This window comes from Odocoileus virginianus, chromosome 17, assembly GCF_023699985.2.
Source record: "Odocoileus virginianus isolate 20LAN1187 ecotype Illinois chromosome 17, Ovbor_1.2, whole genome shotgun sequence".
Classification (NCBI taxonomy): Eukaryota; Metazoa; Chordata; class Mammalia; order Artiodactyla; family Cervidae; genus Odocoileus; species Odocoileus virginianus.
The window spans coordinates 59,943,224-59,964,684 of NC_069690.1; the positions used below are offsets into that span (position 1 = coordinate 59,943,224).

General features: G+C 38.7%; 1 protein-coding gene across 14 annotated transcripts in view; it reads right to left on the reverse strand.

Annotated features, from left to right (window-relative positions):
* Positions 1 to 21,461, reverse strand: part of HELZ (helicase with zinc finger) — a 148,538-nt gene that overhangs the window by 105,043 nt on the left and 22,034 nt on the right. For all 14 annotated transcript variants that reach the window (XM_070480144.1, XM_070480137.1, XM_070480138.1 and 11 more), the window contains 4 exons: positions 20,088 to 20,315; positions 17,312 to 17,348; positions 2,831 to 2,955; positions 1,160 to 1,216 (listed from right to left, as the gene is read on the reverse strand). In XM_070480144.1, the coding sequence (XP_070336245.1) occupies positions 1,160 to 1,216; positions 2,831 to 2,955; positions 17,312 to 17,348; positions 20,088 to 20,297 (429 nt within the window). In that variant the 5' untranslated portion in view covers positions 20,298 to 20,315. The remainder of the gene's footprint in view (positions 1 to 1,159; positions 1,217 to 2,830; positions 2,956 to 17,311; positions 17,349 to 20,087; positions 20,316 to 21,461) is intronic.

Consider the following 21,461-nt stretch of genomic DNA (forward strand, 5'->3'; position numbering starts at 1 on the left):
CCAGAGGGAAATGGCTCTGAAGTTAGAGCTTATTGATTTTCAGTTAATTCATAATAAGACTAAGAAAATAATATATTTCAAAAGACTACTGAATTGCAGCAAAACAGTAACTTTATCCAGCTTATGTAAGTCATAATGACTGTCTTCTTTGCATACTTATTTGTTGCTACGAACTGTAATGCATTATGAGATTTGAAGTGTGACCTACAGGAGGTCAAGATTTACACCTGGGTGCTCTTCTCATCCTCTCAGCCTGATGGGAACGTCCTTCACCTCACTCTCCAGGACACAGCACGTTCTCTACTCTCAATTCAGCTTAAGTGTCTCATCCCCTCACTACCATTCCAGTTATTTTTCCATCACAGAAAGCTCATCCCACTTACCTCAATGTGAATTACACCTATACCTGTGTTTAATTAATTAATTTATTGTCTATTTCCTCCCTAAGACTTTAACCTCCTCAAGGACTAGGACCACGAGTATCTTGTTCAGGGCTGTATCCAAAGCACCAAGCATAACACCTGGCATATAGTAGGTGCCAGTTTTTAAATAAACAAGCCAATCAGTCAGTCAGTTTACATGGATTTCCATTTATGATAAAAACTGACAAAAACACCTATTTTTAAAATAAAACAAAAAATAAAATGAGACAGCTAAATAAAAATACATTTACATGACTGTATGAGGAACAGGAATTTGAGACTTACAAATCCACAGACCTTTTACATGCCCTGCTGTCCCTGGCCTTCAACTCATCACCAGAGCATATTTCTGTTCACCATTTACCCTGTTACACATTATTTCCATCACCTAAACTCATTCCATAAAAACATCACAGACTTTTATTAGTTACTTAGAAAATATTTTCTAATAGCCAGATGTAGTTAAAAACCAAAATTTCCCAATCACCTTTCCATTTATTGAACAGAGACAGCTAAAAAGAATTAGGGACAAAACAGAAGGCCTGGGATGCACAGACACCTTGAGAGGAAGCAAAGCTCCCAGGATGGGAGCAAGCCTGGCTACAGAAAGTCGAACAGCTTCCCTACCCACTGTTAAAGCCTCTCATGCCCAGTGACCACCCACGTCTTAATACTGAACACGAGCCACTCAGAATAAGTCAAACTCTGCCCAAAGAGATTGGCTGAAATAGTCTTACCTCTGTTTCTGTAAGAAGTGTTTTTAGCCTTGTCAAATCTTTTGTTACCATCCCATTCTGAAAGGGCAAATAAAAAAAGGGGGAAACCAAGCAGCATATTAGTTTTTTACTCTGAACTTGACTCTTTGGCTATTTCTTTTTTTTTTACTCTTTGGCTATTTCTAAGGTTTACCCATAAAAAGAAAACTAATGCTATGCTCCTCTCCTATCCTCATTACCATTAGAGGTGATAACAAAGCCAACCTTCTATGTGGGAAGTTAAAAAGATGAACCGGACAAAATATACAGTATGCCCTAAAACACTGTATTCATCTTGCATAAGAATTTAAAATTAATTCAATAACATATTCACAATGAGTATCACTCAAAGTAGGATAAGTAAAAACGAAAAATAAACTTCAACTTTTTAAAACTCCTTTCCTAAAACAAATAGGTGAATTCAGTTACTTAAGATTCAGATTCACATACAATGATCACACTACCTAAAGATGGTTCATTAAAGCTGTTGAAGGAAAACAGAAAACATTAGCTCTTGAGAAATTCAAATTTCACTTGAGATTTGAAAGAAAACTGCTTCTTAATTTTAATTTAAAAATTCAACAGGTAAAACTGTGTAATATGCTCAATTTAAATAGAAAAGATCTTTAAAGATAGAATTATCTAAATAATAAAGAGAAATATTCTTTATCATCTATTTAGAACAAAATACCCATACAATTTTGCTATATTAATAAGATACCTTAGCTTTTATATTCATTTGTTAAGATGGTGAAATAAAAAGATACTATTAAGCCAAAGAAACAATTCGCTGCACAATAAATCCTTAGAAAATAACTAAATTACCCTCTGAGATGGGTCATTATACTACACTCAACAATATACAAAGTACTTTCCTAATTTCCTTCTTTTTCACCAGATATATATTTATTTGCAGTGAAGACACAACTTTGCTCCAGCTTTCCACAGTTTATGATAATTCAGAAGTATAGAGAACTCATGCTGTAATACAACAAAGTATACATATATTTTTTTTTTTTACTTTCATTATGACTCAAAAAGTATCAGTTTTGTAACAGCTACCAACTGGTGAAAAAAAGTTGTAACATCTCTTTTCTTCCAATTTCTACAGATTGTCAATTCTAAAGTTCAAAAAAGGAAGTCTTTCCATTAAGTCATCCGAAAACAGACAAAAAGTCTAGAAAATTAAATAGTGCATACAGAAATTTATCCCAAGGTCTGAATAGAATGAAATAACTTCATCAGAGCAGTCATGAGTATTAACACTGTCAGAAAGAAAAGTAATTATTACTTAGTTTAGATAAATTTAAGCATTTTATACAATAAATGACTAAATTTAAGAAACCTATAAGATCATATATCCACAGAAGCATTTTAAAACTCAAAAATACCTTCAGGTTCTGTTAAATTATACCTCTAAAGAAAATCACTTATAGTTATTCTATACCTTCAAAGTTTTAAAAATTATCTCTTAATCACAAACTACATTAATACAAGAATCCAATGCTTAAATATGAGTATGTTGAAAGGAAGTAACTAGACACTCATAAACTTTGATTTCTGACAGAACCTACAGGACGCAGGTAATACACCTAAGAAGTGCAATGGGTGAATCCATTCTTGGACATTCAAATTCAGAACCAGGCAACATACCAGGGACTCTCCTGTCAGCGACTTGGCAAGAATGCGGGATACAGGCTGGAGCTTCCCTTTAAGCTGCATGCAGCACAGCACTGTCTGAAAGGCTCCGTCTCCCTTGGCCAGTCCTTCTCCCAGCACTGTCACGAAAGAACAGCCCTCATTAACCACGCGACATTCAAAGCGCATTCCCCTCGATTTCATTATTAGCACACTATCTGAGGCATGACCATTTCTTTTTTAATTGCACTATGGTTACTTTACTCTGCGGTGTCGGTTTCTGCTCTGCAGAGAAGTAAACCAACCGTCCATCAGCACATATCTGCTTTCTGGATTTCCTTCCCATCGAGGTCACCACACGGAACCCAGGACTTTCCTGAGCTGTAGAGGAGTTCTCATTAGTTCTGTTTTACACACCGTAGTGTACATGTCGGACTCCACTCTTCCAGTTCATCCCCTCCCTTTCCCTCCTGGTATCCATTACATTTGTTCTCTACATCTGTGCCTTTATTTCTGTTTTGCAATAAGATCATCTTTACCATTTTTCTAGATTCCACAAATAAGTGTTAACATGTATTTTTCTCTTTCTGACTTACTTCACTCTGTATTGACAGACACTAGGTTCATCCACCTCTCTACAAATGACATAGTTTTGTTCCTTTTAATGGCTGAGTAATATTTCATTTGTGGGCTTCCTTCATAGCTCAGTGGTAAAGAACTTGCCTGCCAATACAGGAGATACAGATTTGATCCCTGGGTTGGGAAGATCTCCTGGAGAAGGAAATGGCAACCCACTCAAGTATTCTTGCCTGGGAAATCCCATGGACAGAGCAGCCTGGGAGCTATAGTCTATGGGACTACAAAGAGTAGGGACACAACCTGGCAACTAAACAACAAATATTCCACTGTGATACGTACCACATATCCATTCCTCTGACGATTTACGTTGCTTCCATGTCCCAGCCACTGTAAATAGAGCTGGGGTTCATGTAATCTTTGAACTATGCTTTCCACTGGGCAATATGCTCAACAGGGGGCATACGCTCAGTCATATGGCCATTCTGTTTTTCGTTTTTTAAGGAGCCTCCATACTGTTCTTCATAGTGCCTACACCAGCTTACATTTCCACCAACAGTGTAAGAGGGTTCCCTTTTCTCCACGCTCTCTCCAGCATTTATTGTTTGTAAATTTTTTTGATGATGGCCATTCAGACCTGAGTGAGGTGATACCTCATTGCAGTTTTTATTTGCATTTCTCTAAAAATTAGTGGTGTTGAGCATCTTTTCATGTGTTTCTTGGCAGTCTGTATGTCTTCTCTGAGAAGTGTGTACTTAGGGCTTATAGCCATTTTTTGATTGGGTTGCTTGCTTCCTAAGAATTTGTCCATTTCTTCCAGGTTTTCCATTTTATTGGCATATAGTTGCTTGTAGTAGTCTTTATGAGCCTTTGTGTTTCTGCAGGGTCAGTTGTAACTTCTTTTTCATTTCTAACTTTATTGAGTGCTCCCCCCTTTTTTCATAATGAGTCTGGCTAAAGGTTTATGCATTTTAATAATCTTTCTCAAACAAATCAGCTTTTAGTTTCACTGATCTTTTCTATTGTTTTTTGTTTCTATTTCTTTTATTTCTGCTCCAATTTTTATGATTTCTTTTCTTCCACTAACTTAAGGGTTTTTTTTTTTGTGGTTGACTCTAGTTGCTTTAGGTGTAGGTTAGGCTTGTTTCTTGGGGTAGGATTGTATTGTTATAAACTTCCATCTTAGAACTGCTTTTGCTGCATTCCATAGATTCCGGGTCATCGTATTTTCGTTGTCTTTTGTTTCCAGATACTTTTTAATTTCTTCTTGGATTTCTTCAGTGATCTCTTGGTTATGAAGTAGCATCCTGTGTAGTGTCCATGTGATTTTTACAATTTTTCTTCTTATAATCGATTTCTAATCTCATAGTATTGTGGTCAGAGAAGATACCAGATATGATTTCAAGGTTCTTAAATTTACCAAGGTTTCATTTGTGACCCAAGATGTGCTCTATCCTGGAGAATGTTCCATGTGCACTTGAGAAGAAAGTATATTCTGATGTTTTAGGATGGATGTTTTAGTATATTTATACTATAAATATAAATATCAATTAAATCTATTTGACCCAATGGGTCATTTAAGGCCTGTGTTTCTTTATTAATTTTCAGGGTAGATGATCTGTCCATTGGTGTAAGTGGAGTGCTGAGGCCCCCCACCATTACTGTGTTATTTTCAATTTCCTCTTTTATGACCTAGCATGTACCTTTTGTATGGAGGTGCTCCTGTGTGGGGCCCATAGATGTGTATAACTGTTGTATCTTCTTCAGCTGATCCCTTGATCACTATGCAGTATCCTTCCTTATCCCTTCTGTTGTTGCTGTTCAGTCGCTCAGTCGTGTCCAACTCTTTGCAAGCCAGTGGACAGCAGCACACCAGCCTTCCCTGTCCTTTCCTGTCTCCCAGAGTTTGCTCAAACTCACGTCCACTGAGTCACAGATGCCATCATCTCTGTCACCCCCTTCTTCTCCTGCGCTCAACCTTTCCCAGCATCAGGGTCTTTATCAATAAGTCAGCTCTTCACATCAGGTGAACGTTGAACATTTCAGTGTTGATTTTCTTTAGGATGGACTGGTTTGATCTCCTTACTGTCCAAGGGACTCTCAAGAGTCTTCTGCAACACCACAGTTTGAAAGCATCGATTCTTCAGCACTCAGCCTTCTTTATGGTGTAACATTCATGCATGACTACTGGAAAAACCATAGCTTTGACTATACAGACCTTTGTTGGCAAAGTGATGTCTGCATTTTAATACACTGTCTAGGTTTGTCATAGCTTTTCTTCCAAGGAGCAAGCATCTTATAATTTCATGGCTGCAGTCACAATCCATAGTGATTTTGCAGCCCAAGAAAATAAAGCCTAACCCGTTTCCATTTTTTCCCCATCTATTTGCCATGAAGTGATGGGACGAGATGCCATGATCCTACTTTTTTGAAGCTGAGTTTCCCTTTATTGAATCAGTTTTACTAAAAACTGACTTTTGCAACTAAAACCAATTTGAAAGTTGCAGTCTCTATATTCAAGAAGGTTTTGTTCAATTACTTTCAGTTTAGACCAAACTGCTCTCACTCCATCCATGTTACAGATCACTCATGTTTTCAACTGACAATTCCAATACATGAGTAACATATCCTTAAGAATGTCTTGAGCACCTTAGAAAACTCCACAGTAAGCCCACATCTCCCTCAGATCTTACTATTCGTGCAACTATTCAAATATGACCTTTGGCAACTCATTTTCTCTCTCTCTCGCCCTCAGCACGGTCATTTGTAGAAGTGAAACATGAAAACTGTGTTACAAGAATCAAATGATACAATGTCAAGAAAATGCTTTAAAGAAAAACAATAGTTCTGCCAAAGTCTGGATCATTCACATTCTCTAAGCCTGCTTCCTTCCCTGTAAAATGGAGGTGACAATAGCTACCTAATAAAGTTGTAGTAAAGATTAACTATGTTAACTATATGAAATATCTAGCACAATCTCCTCATAAGAGTTCCCTAGATGTTACCTAACCCTCTAAAAATTATAAAATAGTATTGAAAACTTGAGGAAACATCTGAGCTCCTTTTGAGTTAACTGGGATATTAAGCAACTAGTTATCAAGAGCTGAGGAATGTTTCAGGAAAATGAAAAAAAAATTAAGAATATTTCAGTCTCAGATGATTATGTCACTTTGTTTAAAAAGTATTAAACAACATATTTTACAAACACTTTTCAAAGGTCTTTGGTTTTGTACAAAGTATTAGCTGAATTTTATTTTACAAAAGTTCTGCCATTCTACTGATGTTTGAATGTCTCCATATTAGTCTTTTCCTTTTCCTCTCTCTAAACATTTCAGACGAGAAACACTACTGATGTACTTTCTTTTAATTGTTGTCTTTAAGTACAATTCAGTTTATGTCTTGTAGGATTCCACATGAAGAACTGTGGCAAAGAAACAGTCAACTATTATAAGTAAAAAGCTATCCTGCTATTGTGTCATATAAAATCAAACTGCAGTGCTGCCACTCTGGTACTGTATTATCTTTAACATTTTGGAAAAGCCTGAAAGAATACAAAGTATGGCCTAGTGTACAATAAAATTTGCCTCAGCTATTGAACCTGCCAAAAGAGATGCCATTAAAACATAATCTAATCTTGGGCAACTGTAAAAAAGTTATGTTTCCTTACAAATAAATTCTCTCCCCACCAGCTATCTGTGGAACTTTGTGAGCACACAACTCATTCCTGCCCTCTGAGTTACAAAGGAGAAATCTGAGCACCTTAGCTGTGATGTGAAATTCAAGGCTCTATCCCTTTCCATTCTTAAGTTTTTCTAAGATTTTCTAAGACCTAAAATATCTCTTACTTGGAATGTTCTGGACCAGAAAATGAGTAATATTAAGAAAGTATTTATTCAACTGGGCTTCCCTGGTAGCTCAGCTGGTAAAGAATCCACCTGCAATGCAGGAAAACCTGGTTCGATTCCCAGGTTGGGAAGAACCCCTGAGAAGGGAGAGGCTCCCCACTCCAGTACTCTTGGGCTTCCCTGGTGGCTCAGAGGGTAAGGAATCCGCCTGCGATGCAGGAGACCCGGGTTCAATCCCTGACAGGAGGATCCCCTGAAGGAGGGCATGGCAACCCACTCCAGTATTCTTGCCTGGAGAATCCCCATGGACAGAGGAGCCTGGAAGGCTGTAGTCCATGGGGTTGCAAAGAGTTGGACACAATTGAATGACTAAGCACACACGCATGCATTCACTCAACTGCTTCGACCAAAACAGTCTCTGTAAGGTAGCCCCTGGCTACCAAAAAGAGAGGATAAACAATTAAAATGTAATTCCCCTTGTCTGCAAAGTATTGCCTGCCATAAGTAAGATCACTTAAAACAAGTTTAAAGTTCAGTAAATGCTGAGTATTAGTCTTATATTTTTTCAGTAACATGACCATTTTACATTATTTCTCTTATCAAGTCCTTAGTTACTTCTAAAATCTTGTACTGAAGACCATAGCCTAATCAAGGTGGTATTTTTCCAACAGTCTCAAAAGAAATTTTTAAATTACCACTAAACTAAATCTTTGAGTCATTAACAAAATGAACTTACTCACCACTTGGATATGATCACATTCTCCAAACCAACACATCAGGAACTGGATCAAAAATAAAAATGACCGGTGGGGGGGGGTGGGGGGGGGTGGGAGGGAGGCTCAAGAGGAAAGGGATATATACACTTATGGCAGATTCACATTATTGGATGGCAGAAATACACAACACTGTAAAGCAATTATCCTCCAATTTAAAGTAAATTTTAAATAAAATTAAAAATAGATCCATTTAATAAATACATTAAAAATTTGTCATTTATAAATAAATTCCTTCCTAAATATCAGCTATTTAATCTCTGGCCATAAACTTGTAGCTGAATATATCCTAGGGACGGGGGAGGAGTATATAAACAGACTCCAAATGGTGGAAGACTTAAGTCACCCCAAAATGTCCATTTATAACAAGTATCAGAAAACATGACATAAATCAAAATAACAGTTCTGTGGCAGATCTCTCACCAGTGTCCACGTTTCCAGTTTTTTCCCCCCACTATCCTTCTCCTGTCTCTACCCTTCTTACCCTTGCTCTCTCTTTTCTTCCAACTGTAATACATAATACTTTAAGGCATGTGGGCTGCAGCTTTAGTGGCACTTTATGTTCTTACTACCAAAGTCTTTTGCAGATAAAATATTTCCTTAATAAAATGCTTTTGGAAAATGAAAAGCCCTAACAAAAATTCAATGCTTGGTATCATTAGACCTCTTCTAAATATTTCACCTTTAGATTTAAATTCTATAACACACCTTCTCTCATTCTCTTGCTTTCTCTTTTTGTCCCCACATCCCTGCTACCTTGCTCTTACTGCTTTCAGTATTTGGTCCTTCAACCCAGTCACAACAATCTTCGTTATCTCTTTTACAACCCCATGTGTATACAGTAAACTTGAAAGCTGAGATCTTATTGTATATTCTTTAAAGTACCCTTTCCTTCAACTGCAGTTCAGTGTAAAGGCTCTTGGACTACTTTCTTCTGGATATTTTCATACTATAGAAAAATAGGTTATTTCTCCTGGCTTATTTTCAGCGTCCCAGCTTAAATTTTAGAGCTAATTCAATCACATGGGGCTTCCCAGGTGGCACGAGTGGTTAAGAACCCTCCTGCCAAAGCAGGAGAAGCAAGGGGGTTCCATCCTCGGGCTGAGAGGCCCCCCTGGAGGAGAGCATGGCGAGGCACCGCATGCTCTTGCCTGCAGAATCCCATGGACAGAGGAGCCTGGTGGGCTACAGTCCACGGGGGTGCAAAGAGTTGGACATTACTGAAGCAACTTCAGTTCAGTTCAGTCGCTCAGTTATGTCCAACTCTTTGCGATCCCATGGACTGCAGCAAGCCAGGCCTCCCTGTCCATCACCAGCTCCTGGAGCTTGCTCAAACTCATGTCCATTGAGTCAGTGATGCCATCCATCCATCTTATCCTCTGTCGTCCCTTTCTTCTCCCTCCTTCAATCCTTCCCAGCATCAGGGTCTTTTCCAATGAGTCAGTTCTTCCCATCAGGTTGCCAAAGTATTGGAGTTTCAGCTTCAGCATCAGTCCTTCCAATGAATATTCAGGACTGATTTCCTTTAGGATTGACTGGTTGGATCTCCTTGCAGTCCAAGAGACTCTCCACAGTCTTCTCCAACACCACAGTTCAAAAGCATCAATTCTTTGGCACTCAGCTTTCTTTATTGTCCAAGCCTCACATCCATACAAGACTACTGGAAAAACCACAGCTTTGACTAGATAGAACTTTGTTGGCAAAGTAATGTTTCTGCTTTTTAATACGCCGTCTAGGTTGGTCATAACTTTTCTTCTAAGGAGCAAGCGACACATAATGAATATACCTCAACTTTCTCACCACTATATAAATACAAAATTATACACAGTAAAAAGCTGAGAACACACATAAGCACAGAAACAAACCTGAAACTTCGTTCCCCAGCATATCATAAAAGGTTTTTATTTCATCTACATGCTTGAATGAACTTTTCACATAAGGCACTGTTAAAACAGTATTTGCAAAAAGTACCTGTCATACTGTGTGTGCATTAGAAAGAGAGAGAGAATATGCTGCTTGCAGAGACTTCAACTTCCTCTTCATAAAGAATTCTAATTTTCACGATGCATTTGCTATACAGTTACTGGAAGGTTCATCTGTGTTAACTGTTCAAAAACTGGAAGAAGTTTTTTCTACTTAAAAAGATCAATTTAACTGTATTTTTTTAAATCTAAAACTCTTTCACAGCCTTCACGTCAATGTCAAAAGCCAACATCTTGCCATCTCCACTGTTAAGCACTCTGAGGAAATCCTGACTGTGGGAAATTCTGTGCTAAGACCCTCCCTTACTTCACTGTTTCCATGGCTGATTTGCTTATTTTTCTTAAAAAAAACAAAAAACAAAAAACACCTCGCTTACTGAGAAACACAGGCACTTTGCCACTCTTTTGTTTTCTGTGCCCTGTGGGAGACGCTGTGCTTTCAGGGGTTCACAATCATCTTGATTTCAGCGCCCTCTTGGTATAGTTTTAACTAATTTTTAAAGGGCAAGCTACCACTCATTTTAAATCTTCTCTTTTTATGTATAAATATAATTTCAGCTAACATAAAATTAATGCTAGTATTTATCCCATGAGTGAAAAACAACATGAAATAAATTTATAATGTCACTTCTGACTATAACTGACACCCTGCATAGATAAGAAAAGGCACAGAACAGTCATACGACCATGATGAGCCTCTTGCAATTGAGTTCAAAGGACCTAAGTTCAAAGACTACTGCTTTCTCAAACATCTACACATAGAAAAAAGGGAGTTTCCACACTTGAAAGATAACAGTCCTCAAACTTAACTCAAATACTAAATATTCACTCACTTTCCTGATTTTCATTCTATTCCAAAATTAGCATTTTATAATTTAACTTGCTAATCCCTATCAACTTAAATATAAGAACTTAACTTAAAATAGTTGATAGGCATTAAGGGCAATGAAGAGTGAGAGTGGAGATCCTATTCCACAAAGTCTTAGGTTCCTGCTGGAGAACCAACTGTGGTACAGCCATGCTGCAGAACACTTTGTTATTGTTTTCAGTCACTAAGTCGTGTCTGACTCTTTGTGACCCCATGAACTGCAACACACCAGGCTCCTCTGTCCTCCACTACCTCCCAGAGTTTGCTCAAATTCACGTCCATTGAGTCAGTGATGAAGTATCTCATCCTCTGCTGTCCCCTTCTCCTTTTGTCTTCAAGCTTTCCAAGCATCAAGGTCTTTCCAAAGAGTCAACTCTTTGCAGTAGGTAGCCAAAGTATTGGAGCTTTAGCTTCACCACCAGTCTATCCAATGAATATCTGGAACTGATTTCCTTTCGATCTCCTTGCTGTCCAAGGGACTCTCAAGAGTCTTCTTTACCACCAAAATTTGAAAGAACACTATTTGATTTTGGTATTGACCATCTGGTGATGCCCACGTGTAGGGTCATCTCTTGGGTTGTTGGGAAAGGGTGTTTGGTGTGACCAGTGTGTTCTCTTGACAAAACTCTGTTGGTTCTGCTTTATTTTGTACTCCAAGGGCAAATGTGCCTGTTATTCTGGGTATCTCCTGACTTTCTACTTTTGCATTCCAATTCCCTGTGATGAAAAGAACATCTTTCGGTGTTAGTTCTCAAAGGTGTTGTAGGTCTTCATAGAAATGGTCAACTTTGGCTTCTTCAGCATCATCTATGCTGGGGCACAGACTTGGATCACTGTAATGTTGAATAGTTTGCCTTGGAAAAGATTCAAGATCATTGTGTCATTTTTGAGGTTGCACCCAATACTGCATTTCAGACTCTCTTGTTGACTATGAGGGCTACTCCATTTCTTCTATGGGATTCTTGCCCACAGTAGATATAATGGTCCTTGGAATTAAATTCACTCATTCCCATCCATTCTAGTTCACTGATTCCTAAGATGTCAATATTCACTGCTGCCATCTCCTGCTTGACCATGTCCAATGATTTATGAACCTAACATTCAAGGTTCTTATATAATACTGTTCTTTACAGCATCTAGCTTTACTTTCACCACCAGACACATCCACAACTGAGCATCATTTCCACTTTGGCTCAACTGCTTTGTTCTTTCTAGAGCTATTGCCCTCCACTCTTCCCCAGTAGCAGAATCAACAAGTTTTCGACCTAGGGGGCTCATCTTCTGGTGTCCTATCTTTTTGCCTGTTCACACTGTTCATGGGGTTCTCACGGCAAGAATACTGGAGTGGGTTGCCATTTCCTCCTCCGTAGACCACATTTTGTAATAAATCTTCACCATGACCCGTCTGTCTTGGGTGGCTCATAGCCTCATTGGGTTACACAAGCCCCTTCACCACAAGGCTATGATCAATGAAGGGGCTGTGGAATACTCCTCAGCCATAAAAATGGATGGACTATTCATATACTCAAAAACTTGGATGGATCTCAAACACACGGTGAGAGGGAAAAAGTTATCTTAAAAAGGTAACAAACAATATGGTTCTACTGTGTGTTATTTTCAAAAGGACAAAACTATAGAGATGGAGAACAGATTAGTGGTTACCAGGGTTACACAGGGAGGTAGGACCATGAGTGTAACTATACAGGGTAGCACAAAAAAAGGTCTTCATATGACGGAACAGTTTTGTATCTTGACTGTGCTGGTGGTTCCATGAATGCACACAGAGTAAAATGACATAGAATTACACATAGTCATTGAACCAAAGTCAACTTCCTCATTTTGATATTATACTATGGTTACGTAAGATGTAACCAGTGGGGGGAACAGTACATGGGATCACTCTGCACTATCTTTGCAACTTCCAGTGACTCTGCAGCGACTGGATCTAAAGAGTAAGAAATATTACTGGAACAGTTCTACTATTTAAAAGTCTTGGCAACAGGAAAACCTGGCTTAAAGATCCAAATTCTTGTCCAACTCTACTAATGATTATCAATGTCACCCAAAGCCTGAGTTTGTTTTTTTTTTTTTAAATCCTTTCTAGAATATAAAATACCCATATACCTTTCCTCCCCCAAATTTATTAAACAGAATAATGTCTATAAAACTCCAAAGAATACACAGATTATAGCTTAGGACAGATAAAAGAGAAGGAGCAAGGCCTTTCAGATCAGAAAGACTTCACTTCAAAACCACAGTCCAGTTCTAGACAGTCTCTGTGCTCTTAAGCAAGTTACTTAATCTCACTCATCACCTGTAAAATTGGAATAGTATTACAGTGTGATTAAACAAACTATTTCAGAGGGTCTGACTCAGAGAAAATCCTGAATAAATATTATTACCCTTATTAACTATTTTTCAAAAAAATGTTTAATTACTATAAAATCTATTTAATGAAAACTCTTCAGAGAAAAAGAAAAGTGTAGAAGGTTCAATCAACCATGTATCAATTTGCCTTTTTTAGGCCAGTCAGCATCTATTCAACAGGGCTTTTTGGTTACTGAATCACTTCACAGGGGAAGTATTAATATAATAAATATCAATAGATGCCCCAAACTCCTATTTGTATTAATTTCTTAAAATAATGACACTCTCAGCTAGGGCTTAAGAATCTTGCAGGTGTATGAAAAATATCCAGTTATAATGATTGAGCTTGACTTACATATTACATGTAGCACAAATCTCTTTCAGTTGCTAAGACTACCGTTTGATTTCATTTTCTCCATTTACCCCATCCTATTTTGTTAGTGTAAAAAATGTGAGTTTCCTATATGATGAATATTTCAAAAGCACAAGAAAAATCTTTATTTTATGGAAGTTTTCCTGTTATGCCAAATACAGCTTATGTTCAGGTAATGAAACAGATTTACTCAGACTTACTCATTGCCACTGGCTTGACAATCCTCACTATCCAGAACACACCACCAACCTCAGAACTAACCTCTCTGAACTTAAAGTCTCTGTAGTTTATTTTCAAGATGCCCTTGGGTCCTCACTCAGAATCTATTTATTTAAGCAGAACTCCAACTTTCAAATCTTATGACTCTGATTAGTTCCTGCCTTAAACAAATCAGCCATTAAAAAAAAAAAAAACACACATTTTGGGGACAATCAGGTAAATCTGACTATGGATTGGTTTTGGATATTAGGAAATTATGGTCACTTTTATTAAGTTAGTAATAAGACTGTGGTTATACAGTTATGATCTTATTTATTACAGATGCCTACTGAAGTATTTAGGAATAAATATCATGGTACCTATAATTATTTTTAAATAGTTCAGAAAAAAATTAATGAAGTAAATATGGCAAAAGGTGACAACCTAAGTTTCAAGAATATGAATGCTTATTATACTATTTCCCCTAGTTTCTCCTTGTAAGTTTTTCATAATAAAAAAGAATTTAAATTTTTTAACTCCATGACAAAGACTGTCTGTCTGGTTTCCCACCCCTGTGTGAGAAAGCGAAATTAGGGTCAGAAGCAGCCAGTGGAGGGAGAAGCGGGGAGGGTAGCTGCAATGAGGTCTGTCGAGAGCTGCAAGGAATGCAAGCTGATACTGACAGCAAGGGATCCTGCAGTACATCAAGTGCAAACAAGATCTGGGGCCCTGCAGAGGGAACTGCTCGGGCACCCAGCATACAAACCAGTATAATAATTAACAAAGGCCAAGACTCTGGTCTTGTTTTTTATTACTAACTGACTGCCTAACCATGGTATTTTATCTTATATAAAAATAACCTCGCTGTACACCTGAAACTAAAGTAATACTGTAAATCAACTACACTTCAAAAAAAAGTTACCAAAAGGGAAGAGAAAAAAATTATATATAATATAAAAGCAGAACTCTACAGCTAGCAATATATACACAAAAACTTTTGACAATATTTCCAAATGTCTACTTCAAATGAACAACTTTACATTAAGTGAGCATTTCCATGTTCTTATCACATAAATGGTAACAAGGAATGCACAGAATGTAATCATCGAACCATTATTGCAAGCTAACCAATTTCTCCCTTTTCCACACAGCACTGCAATGAACACCATTCCACAGATAATTTTTTCCTTGTTTTGAAATATTTACTTGGGACAGTGTCCCAGAACTGAGATTAGTGGGTCAAAGGTATGAACATATTACCAAGCTGTATTCTGCTTCATACCAAGCCCCCCCCACCACCACCACAACAAGCATACATTCGTTTCACTGCAACCTTATCTGAGACAGTGGTTTTCTCCCTACATTACAGAAGAGAATCAGTACACAAAAACCGAACGTAACTAATGTATACAATCTGATGAGTTTGGACATACATATACTTTCTTTTTTTTAAAATTTTTTTCATTTTTATTTTTTCATACATATACTTTCATGTTACTATGATCACAATCCAGGTAACAGACCTATCCTTCATCTCCAAGGTTTCCAGGTTAAATTTTTATATTGTTAGTTTAGCAGTTGTAAAATAATACCTAACTTAAAAATGCTAAGTAAAACAATTAACAAAAAATGCAACACTTTTCCATGTGCTCCTGCACTAACAACATTTACTCTTCCACAACTTTTTGCAAGTCATTTAATCTACTGGGACTTTGTATGTCTCCAAAAAATGAAAAGTATCAACCTCGTTAGTACTCAAGGAAGCGAAAATTAACGAGGTCATTTCTCACACATGAGATTGTCACAATGTCAAGACTGAGAGGTTCCAGTTACTGAGATCACAGGAAACAGGCATTCTCACACATTGCTGATATGTGAGACTGTGAAATGAGATATGAGAATTTTTCATAATTTTCTAAATTTTCTAATTTTCTAAATTATGAAAAATTTAGGATGAGAAACTAGAGGAAATAGTATAATAAGCATTCATACTCTTGAAACTTAGGTTGTCATCTTTCGCCATATTTACTTCAGTTTTTCTGAACTATTTAAAAATGTGTGCATTTGAAACTAATGAAAGTGTCTATTAAAATTATATGTATATTTTAACCCAGACAATCAACTTTTAAAACTTCTTCATCCAGGTATCTAACTTTTAAGACTACCACACAGAAACAAAGGCAACAGTAAGAAACAACGTATGGTTATTACAGGATGAATTATGACAAACTAGAAAACTAGAACCACCTGAATGCCCACCACCATGGGAACAACTGAATAAATGATGGTTATCTACACCGTGGACTATGGTGCAGGAGCTGGAGCTGATGCATTATTAACTCAGTAAGATATACATGATCCATATTGCTATGGAAGAAAGCAAACAATTTTGTTATGATCACATAATTCTTTTTTAATTTTTAAAGAAAAAACCCTATGTATGTATGTAATGTATTACAAGCATTTTTGCTCACTATAGAGAAAGGGGAAGAAGATGCAGCACCAATGACACGACTTCTTCATATGGAAGAAGGGGTGGTGGGCCCATCTATGTTATCTGACTTCTTATCTGGCTTGTTAGTAGCTTTGAAACGTCTACAGGTAGTTAAGATTGTACTCAGTATCTCTCAAACGCCAGTCATCTCCCAAAGTGCACAATTCTATGAAGCAAGGTTTACAGAGAGGTCACTGAATCGTCAATGAATGGTTCAATGTGTCCAATATGCCACAGAAGTAGGTAAGATTTACATTCTGTAAGGTTCACAACAAAAATAGCTAGTACTCTGAAAAAGTTTTGACACAAAAGAGCAAATAGGAAAAGAACTTTAATTTACATTAAACACCTCGGCCCTCCTCCCCATTTAGATAATTGAAACATTCCATTATCCAAATCATTGAGCTATGCAAAACTCCCACCAAGAGTGTGTGAGAACACACACTGAGCCCCTCTCCCACTCACTCCTAGACTCACTCTAGAGAATGGCAGCAATCTCGAAGAAAAGGATTTCTAGTTTATGAGCACCCAAAGAGCAAGAATCTTATTAATCAATTTCCTGACCAAAAGAAAACAGGAAAAAGCACTAAAGAGCATTCTAGCCAGTCTCTTCTCTCTAAGGAAAATCTTTTAACGATGGGAAAAAAAAACATCGTAGGAGACAGAGGTCCAGCTTTCCAATTTATCCAAGCTTAACATTTTAATCAATGTGTGTTATGTGTTATAGTTCTTAAAATATAGCTCTTTGTTGACTGAAACTACTCACACAAACTTTCAAAAGGCATTATCAATGTTCCCAAGGGAGTGACAGCAATGCCACCGCTTGTGTTAGGAACCACGTTCACGTGCACACCCATCACACCAGAACAGCCATCCAGATTAGTCATCACCACAAAGTGGGGTTTTTTCATATTAAAATCACTACTGAAATCAGTATATGAAAAAATCAAATCTTAAACACTGCTCAATGAAATAATTCAAAATCTTCAAAGCAGAAGAGAATCTTGTTTTTAAACATACCATGCCTACAATCTTCATCAGCTTGCCCATAGTTTTTCTGCAAAATAAAAGATACAAGATAAAGTTAAGTAGTTCAAGGCCTCTTAAAACAGAGATTTTATCAAAAGGCTGCAGCTTTGTTTCAAAGTTTAATCATTAATGTTGCAAACTTACTACTCACAGACCAAGGCTAACTCATGTGCTGAGGATTACACAATCCTCTCCAAGTAAACCTCACTGCACACTTCCCTAGCCATTTACTCCCTCCTTCTCACCTCCTCTAACCTCGAGTCACCAGAACCCTCTAGCCCATCCTCATTCTCAGCTACTCACTCACTTTGCTGGCTGTCCTCCAAAGAGACTGTCCATGAGGGTCACCACCCTGACTGCCTACTTCCTGCCCACCCTCTGCCTCCCACCTGTACCAGACAGAGCCACTCCTACCACCTGTGCAGGTATGCTCCATGGCCTACTCAAGAACACCGCTCTGGCAAGCCTCTTCTACTTCTCATACACCATTAATCTTTTGTTTTCTTTCAGTTTAGTCCTATAAACAAACAAGCTCTTATTTCTCTCATCTGAAAAAATTCTTTTCTTGACTTCACTTCTCCCACTAGTTTCCATTCCTTTTTGCGTGTGTGTGTGCTTCAAAGGGGGCAAAGCTCCTCAAGAATTGTCTGTATCATGTATTCAAATTCCTTCCATCTGACTTTCTCTTAAACTCTCTTTAATCGGGCTTTCACTCCCCACTCCATGTAAATCACCACTGGCTGCCACCAGTCAGATAGATTTACATGCACCCATTTAGATACACTGTCATTTTTGGTCGATTCTCAATTCTCCACGTCTGTTCCAGCAATGGACATGCTGAACATCTGCTCACTTGGACAGGTTCTCCTCCTTTGGCTCCCAGGACACCCTACTCTCATGGTTTTCCTTAGCCTCATGGGTTGCTCTTCAGGATGCTTTGCTTCTTCTCTCCAACTCTTAAACCAGTGCCGTAAGACCAAGTCCTCAGTCATCTCCTCCTCTTTGTCTACACTCGCTCCCTAGTGATCTAACCCAGGCCTAAGGCTCTTATCATCCAGAGACCACAGACTCTGAAAGTAACATCTGCAGCCCAGACTTCACACATGCACATCCAGCTGCTTACTCCGCATCTCTGGCTGGGTCTCTAAGTGTCATCTCAAACTCAGCGTGTCCAAAATGAACTCTTTCCCATAAAACCTGCTCCCCATCCACAGACCCTCATCTCAGTGGAAGGTAACTCCACTCTTCCAACCACTCAGACATAAAAAGTCAAAGTAAGTGAACTATGACTGCTCTAGATCTCTCTCTCTCTGCCTTCCATGCACTAGGAAATCTGCTTCATTCTACCTTCAAATTACAGCCAGAACCAAACCACTTCTCACAAACCTCCATGGTTACCATTTTGATCTAATCCACTTCATCTCTGGCCTCAGTTCAGTTGCTCAGTTGTGTCCGACTCTTTGCGACTCCATGAACCGCAGCACGCCAGGCCTCCCTGTCCATCACCAACTCCCAGAGTCCACCCAAACCCATGTCCATTGAGTTGGTGATGCCATCCAACCATCTCACCCTCTGTCATCCCCTTCTCCTCCTGTCCTCAATCTTTCCCAGCATCAGGGTATTTTCAAATGAGTCAGCTCTTTGCATCAGGTGGCCAAAGTATTGGAGTTTCAGCTTCAAAATCAGTCCTTCCAATGAACGCCCAGGACTGATCTCCTTTAGGATGGACTGTTTGGATCTCCTCGCAGTCCAAGAGACTCTCAAGAGTCTTCTCCAACACCATCGTTCAAAAGCATCAATTCTTCGGCACTCAGCTTTCTTTATAGTCCAACTCTCACATCCATACATGACCACTGGAAGAACCATAGCCTTGACTAGATGGACCTTTGTTGACAAAGTAATGTCTCTGCTTTTTAATATGCTGTCTAGGTTGGTCATAACTTTTCTTCCAAGGAGTAAGCGTCTTTTAATCTCTGGCCTAGATTATTCCAATAGCTTCCAAACTAGCCTCTCTGTGTCTACTCTTAACTCTTACACTTTAAACTCTATTCTCAACACAGAGACCAAATAATTCCTATTAAATCAGATTACGCCACTGCCCTGCTCAGAATCCCACAAGAGTGCTACGCCTGAAGCAGAACAGAAACCAGACCTCACAGTAACCTGGAGGCCCCACAGGGTGTGGCCAGGCTGTGATCCCTCACTGCGCATCACTCCCACAGTGGGCTCCAGAGCTGTCCCCCGACTGCGGCGGGCACACTCCTGCCTGAGCAAGTCTGCACTGACAGCTCCCCCTGCCTGTAACTTGAAAACTGCAGTCCTATCCCTGACCCTAGAAACCCTCTATTTTATGTTTTTCATGCAAACTGTTACCTTCTACCAATCCAAAGTATTTGCTTACTTATAATGCCTATTCTTTATTGGCTGCCCCTTCACAATAGTAGAAAAAGTACTATGAAGGAGGGATCTTTCTTTTTCACCAATATAAAACAAATACCTAGAACAGTGTCCACCACATAGTATGCACTCAATAAACATTTGCTGAATTCAGTGAACAGTCAAAACTGCTATACAACAGTAAAACTTTCAGGTCTTAAAAACACAGTTGCTTGTCATCAAAGATGTTCAGCAATCCCTAGCCACTTCACACAACTCCTCAGCCCAGAATTTGATGATCTGCAGAGGGAATGACCATCAACAGTCCCCACTCAAACAAAAAGGTCATTTAACATGGTCCACCATTGGCTCACTGACAGTGTCGACTCACCAGCTGCAAAAAGGAGGCAATTCTATAAAGAAGACTCTCGATCTTGATGCTCTCTATCTCCAGCGGACAGGGCCCTGTAAAGTCAGCCACGGAGTACTGGCCAAGAGAAAGGAGGGCCTCTGTGCAGTGCTTGAGGGCCATCTCATAGTCCTGCCTCTTCAGTGATTCACATGCTTGTTCACATGACTTCTCAGCTCTTCTGTCTTCCATGACTCAGGGACAAAAATCCTAAAGACATGGAGAAAGAACAAGAGAAGGTTTCAAAAACCTATTAATTATAAATTCTAGCCCCACTCCTATCTCAGCTGGCTTAATTATCTATCTGAATACTCTCAACCAGCCTTTTGATCAAGGTCACAGCTGAGCATCTGCTACTGATGCTACAAAATCTATACTTCTCAAGTCAGGATCACACTACCAACAATACATCAAATTTATAAATGATACAAATTTATAAATGAAACATGATGCTGAGTATTACAAAATATAGCAAGCCATGAGGCTTCTCTTTTCTTTTATAACCAGAAGGTGGAGAAATACTTCCTATGCAACCTCCAACTTTCAGTCTAATATTCTGCAACTAAGGCTACAGAGAATCAAAGTCCGTATCGTGTGGGATTTTTGACCACCAACACAAAAAACTTCACAGACAAAAAAGCTAGAATCAGAAACCAAAATTCTAACCCAAATCTACTGACTCCTGTGATCTGCTTCTGATCTACAAAAAGAACCTAACATCACATTAAGCTGTTTGACCACCCAGTATCCATCCATCCCCTTATCTGGTAATAAAAGCCCATGATTCCCCTCTGAGTCATTACCTCTCCCCAACTCTGAGGAAATGTGGCCCCTGAAGAGAGGGCGACACCAAAAAAAAAAAAGAAAATCAAGGGGTCTCATGTGACCAGAACTCGCCAATCCGAGTCTCATAGCCCTAAACTCAGGGACTGATTGGCTCAAGGTCAGATATGTGACCCCATAAGAACCAATGAGACATCATGAGACTTTTGCTGAGGCTTCTGGGAAAGGGTCTGGTGCTCTTTCCCTCTGAATCTAAACTCTGAGAGACTACAGGGGGGTGGATATGCTGCAGCCATTTTTCTATATGCAATGCCAACAACCGAAGTCCATCCAGGAAAAGGCAGAGCTGAGTCATGGGGAGAACCTGAGCCCCCTACAACTTGACCTGAGTCCTAAATCCAGCTTGCTGTGCCTGGACTTTGTAGTTAGGTGAGCCTAATTCAAATTTCTTTCTGGCTTAAACCAGTTTTGGTGCTATTTCAGGCAGCGGGAAGCTAATTGATGTGTATGTGCATATCTGATTAGTACCTCACAGGATGTGAAAAACAAACTGACAGTTCTCTTACAAAACAG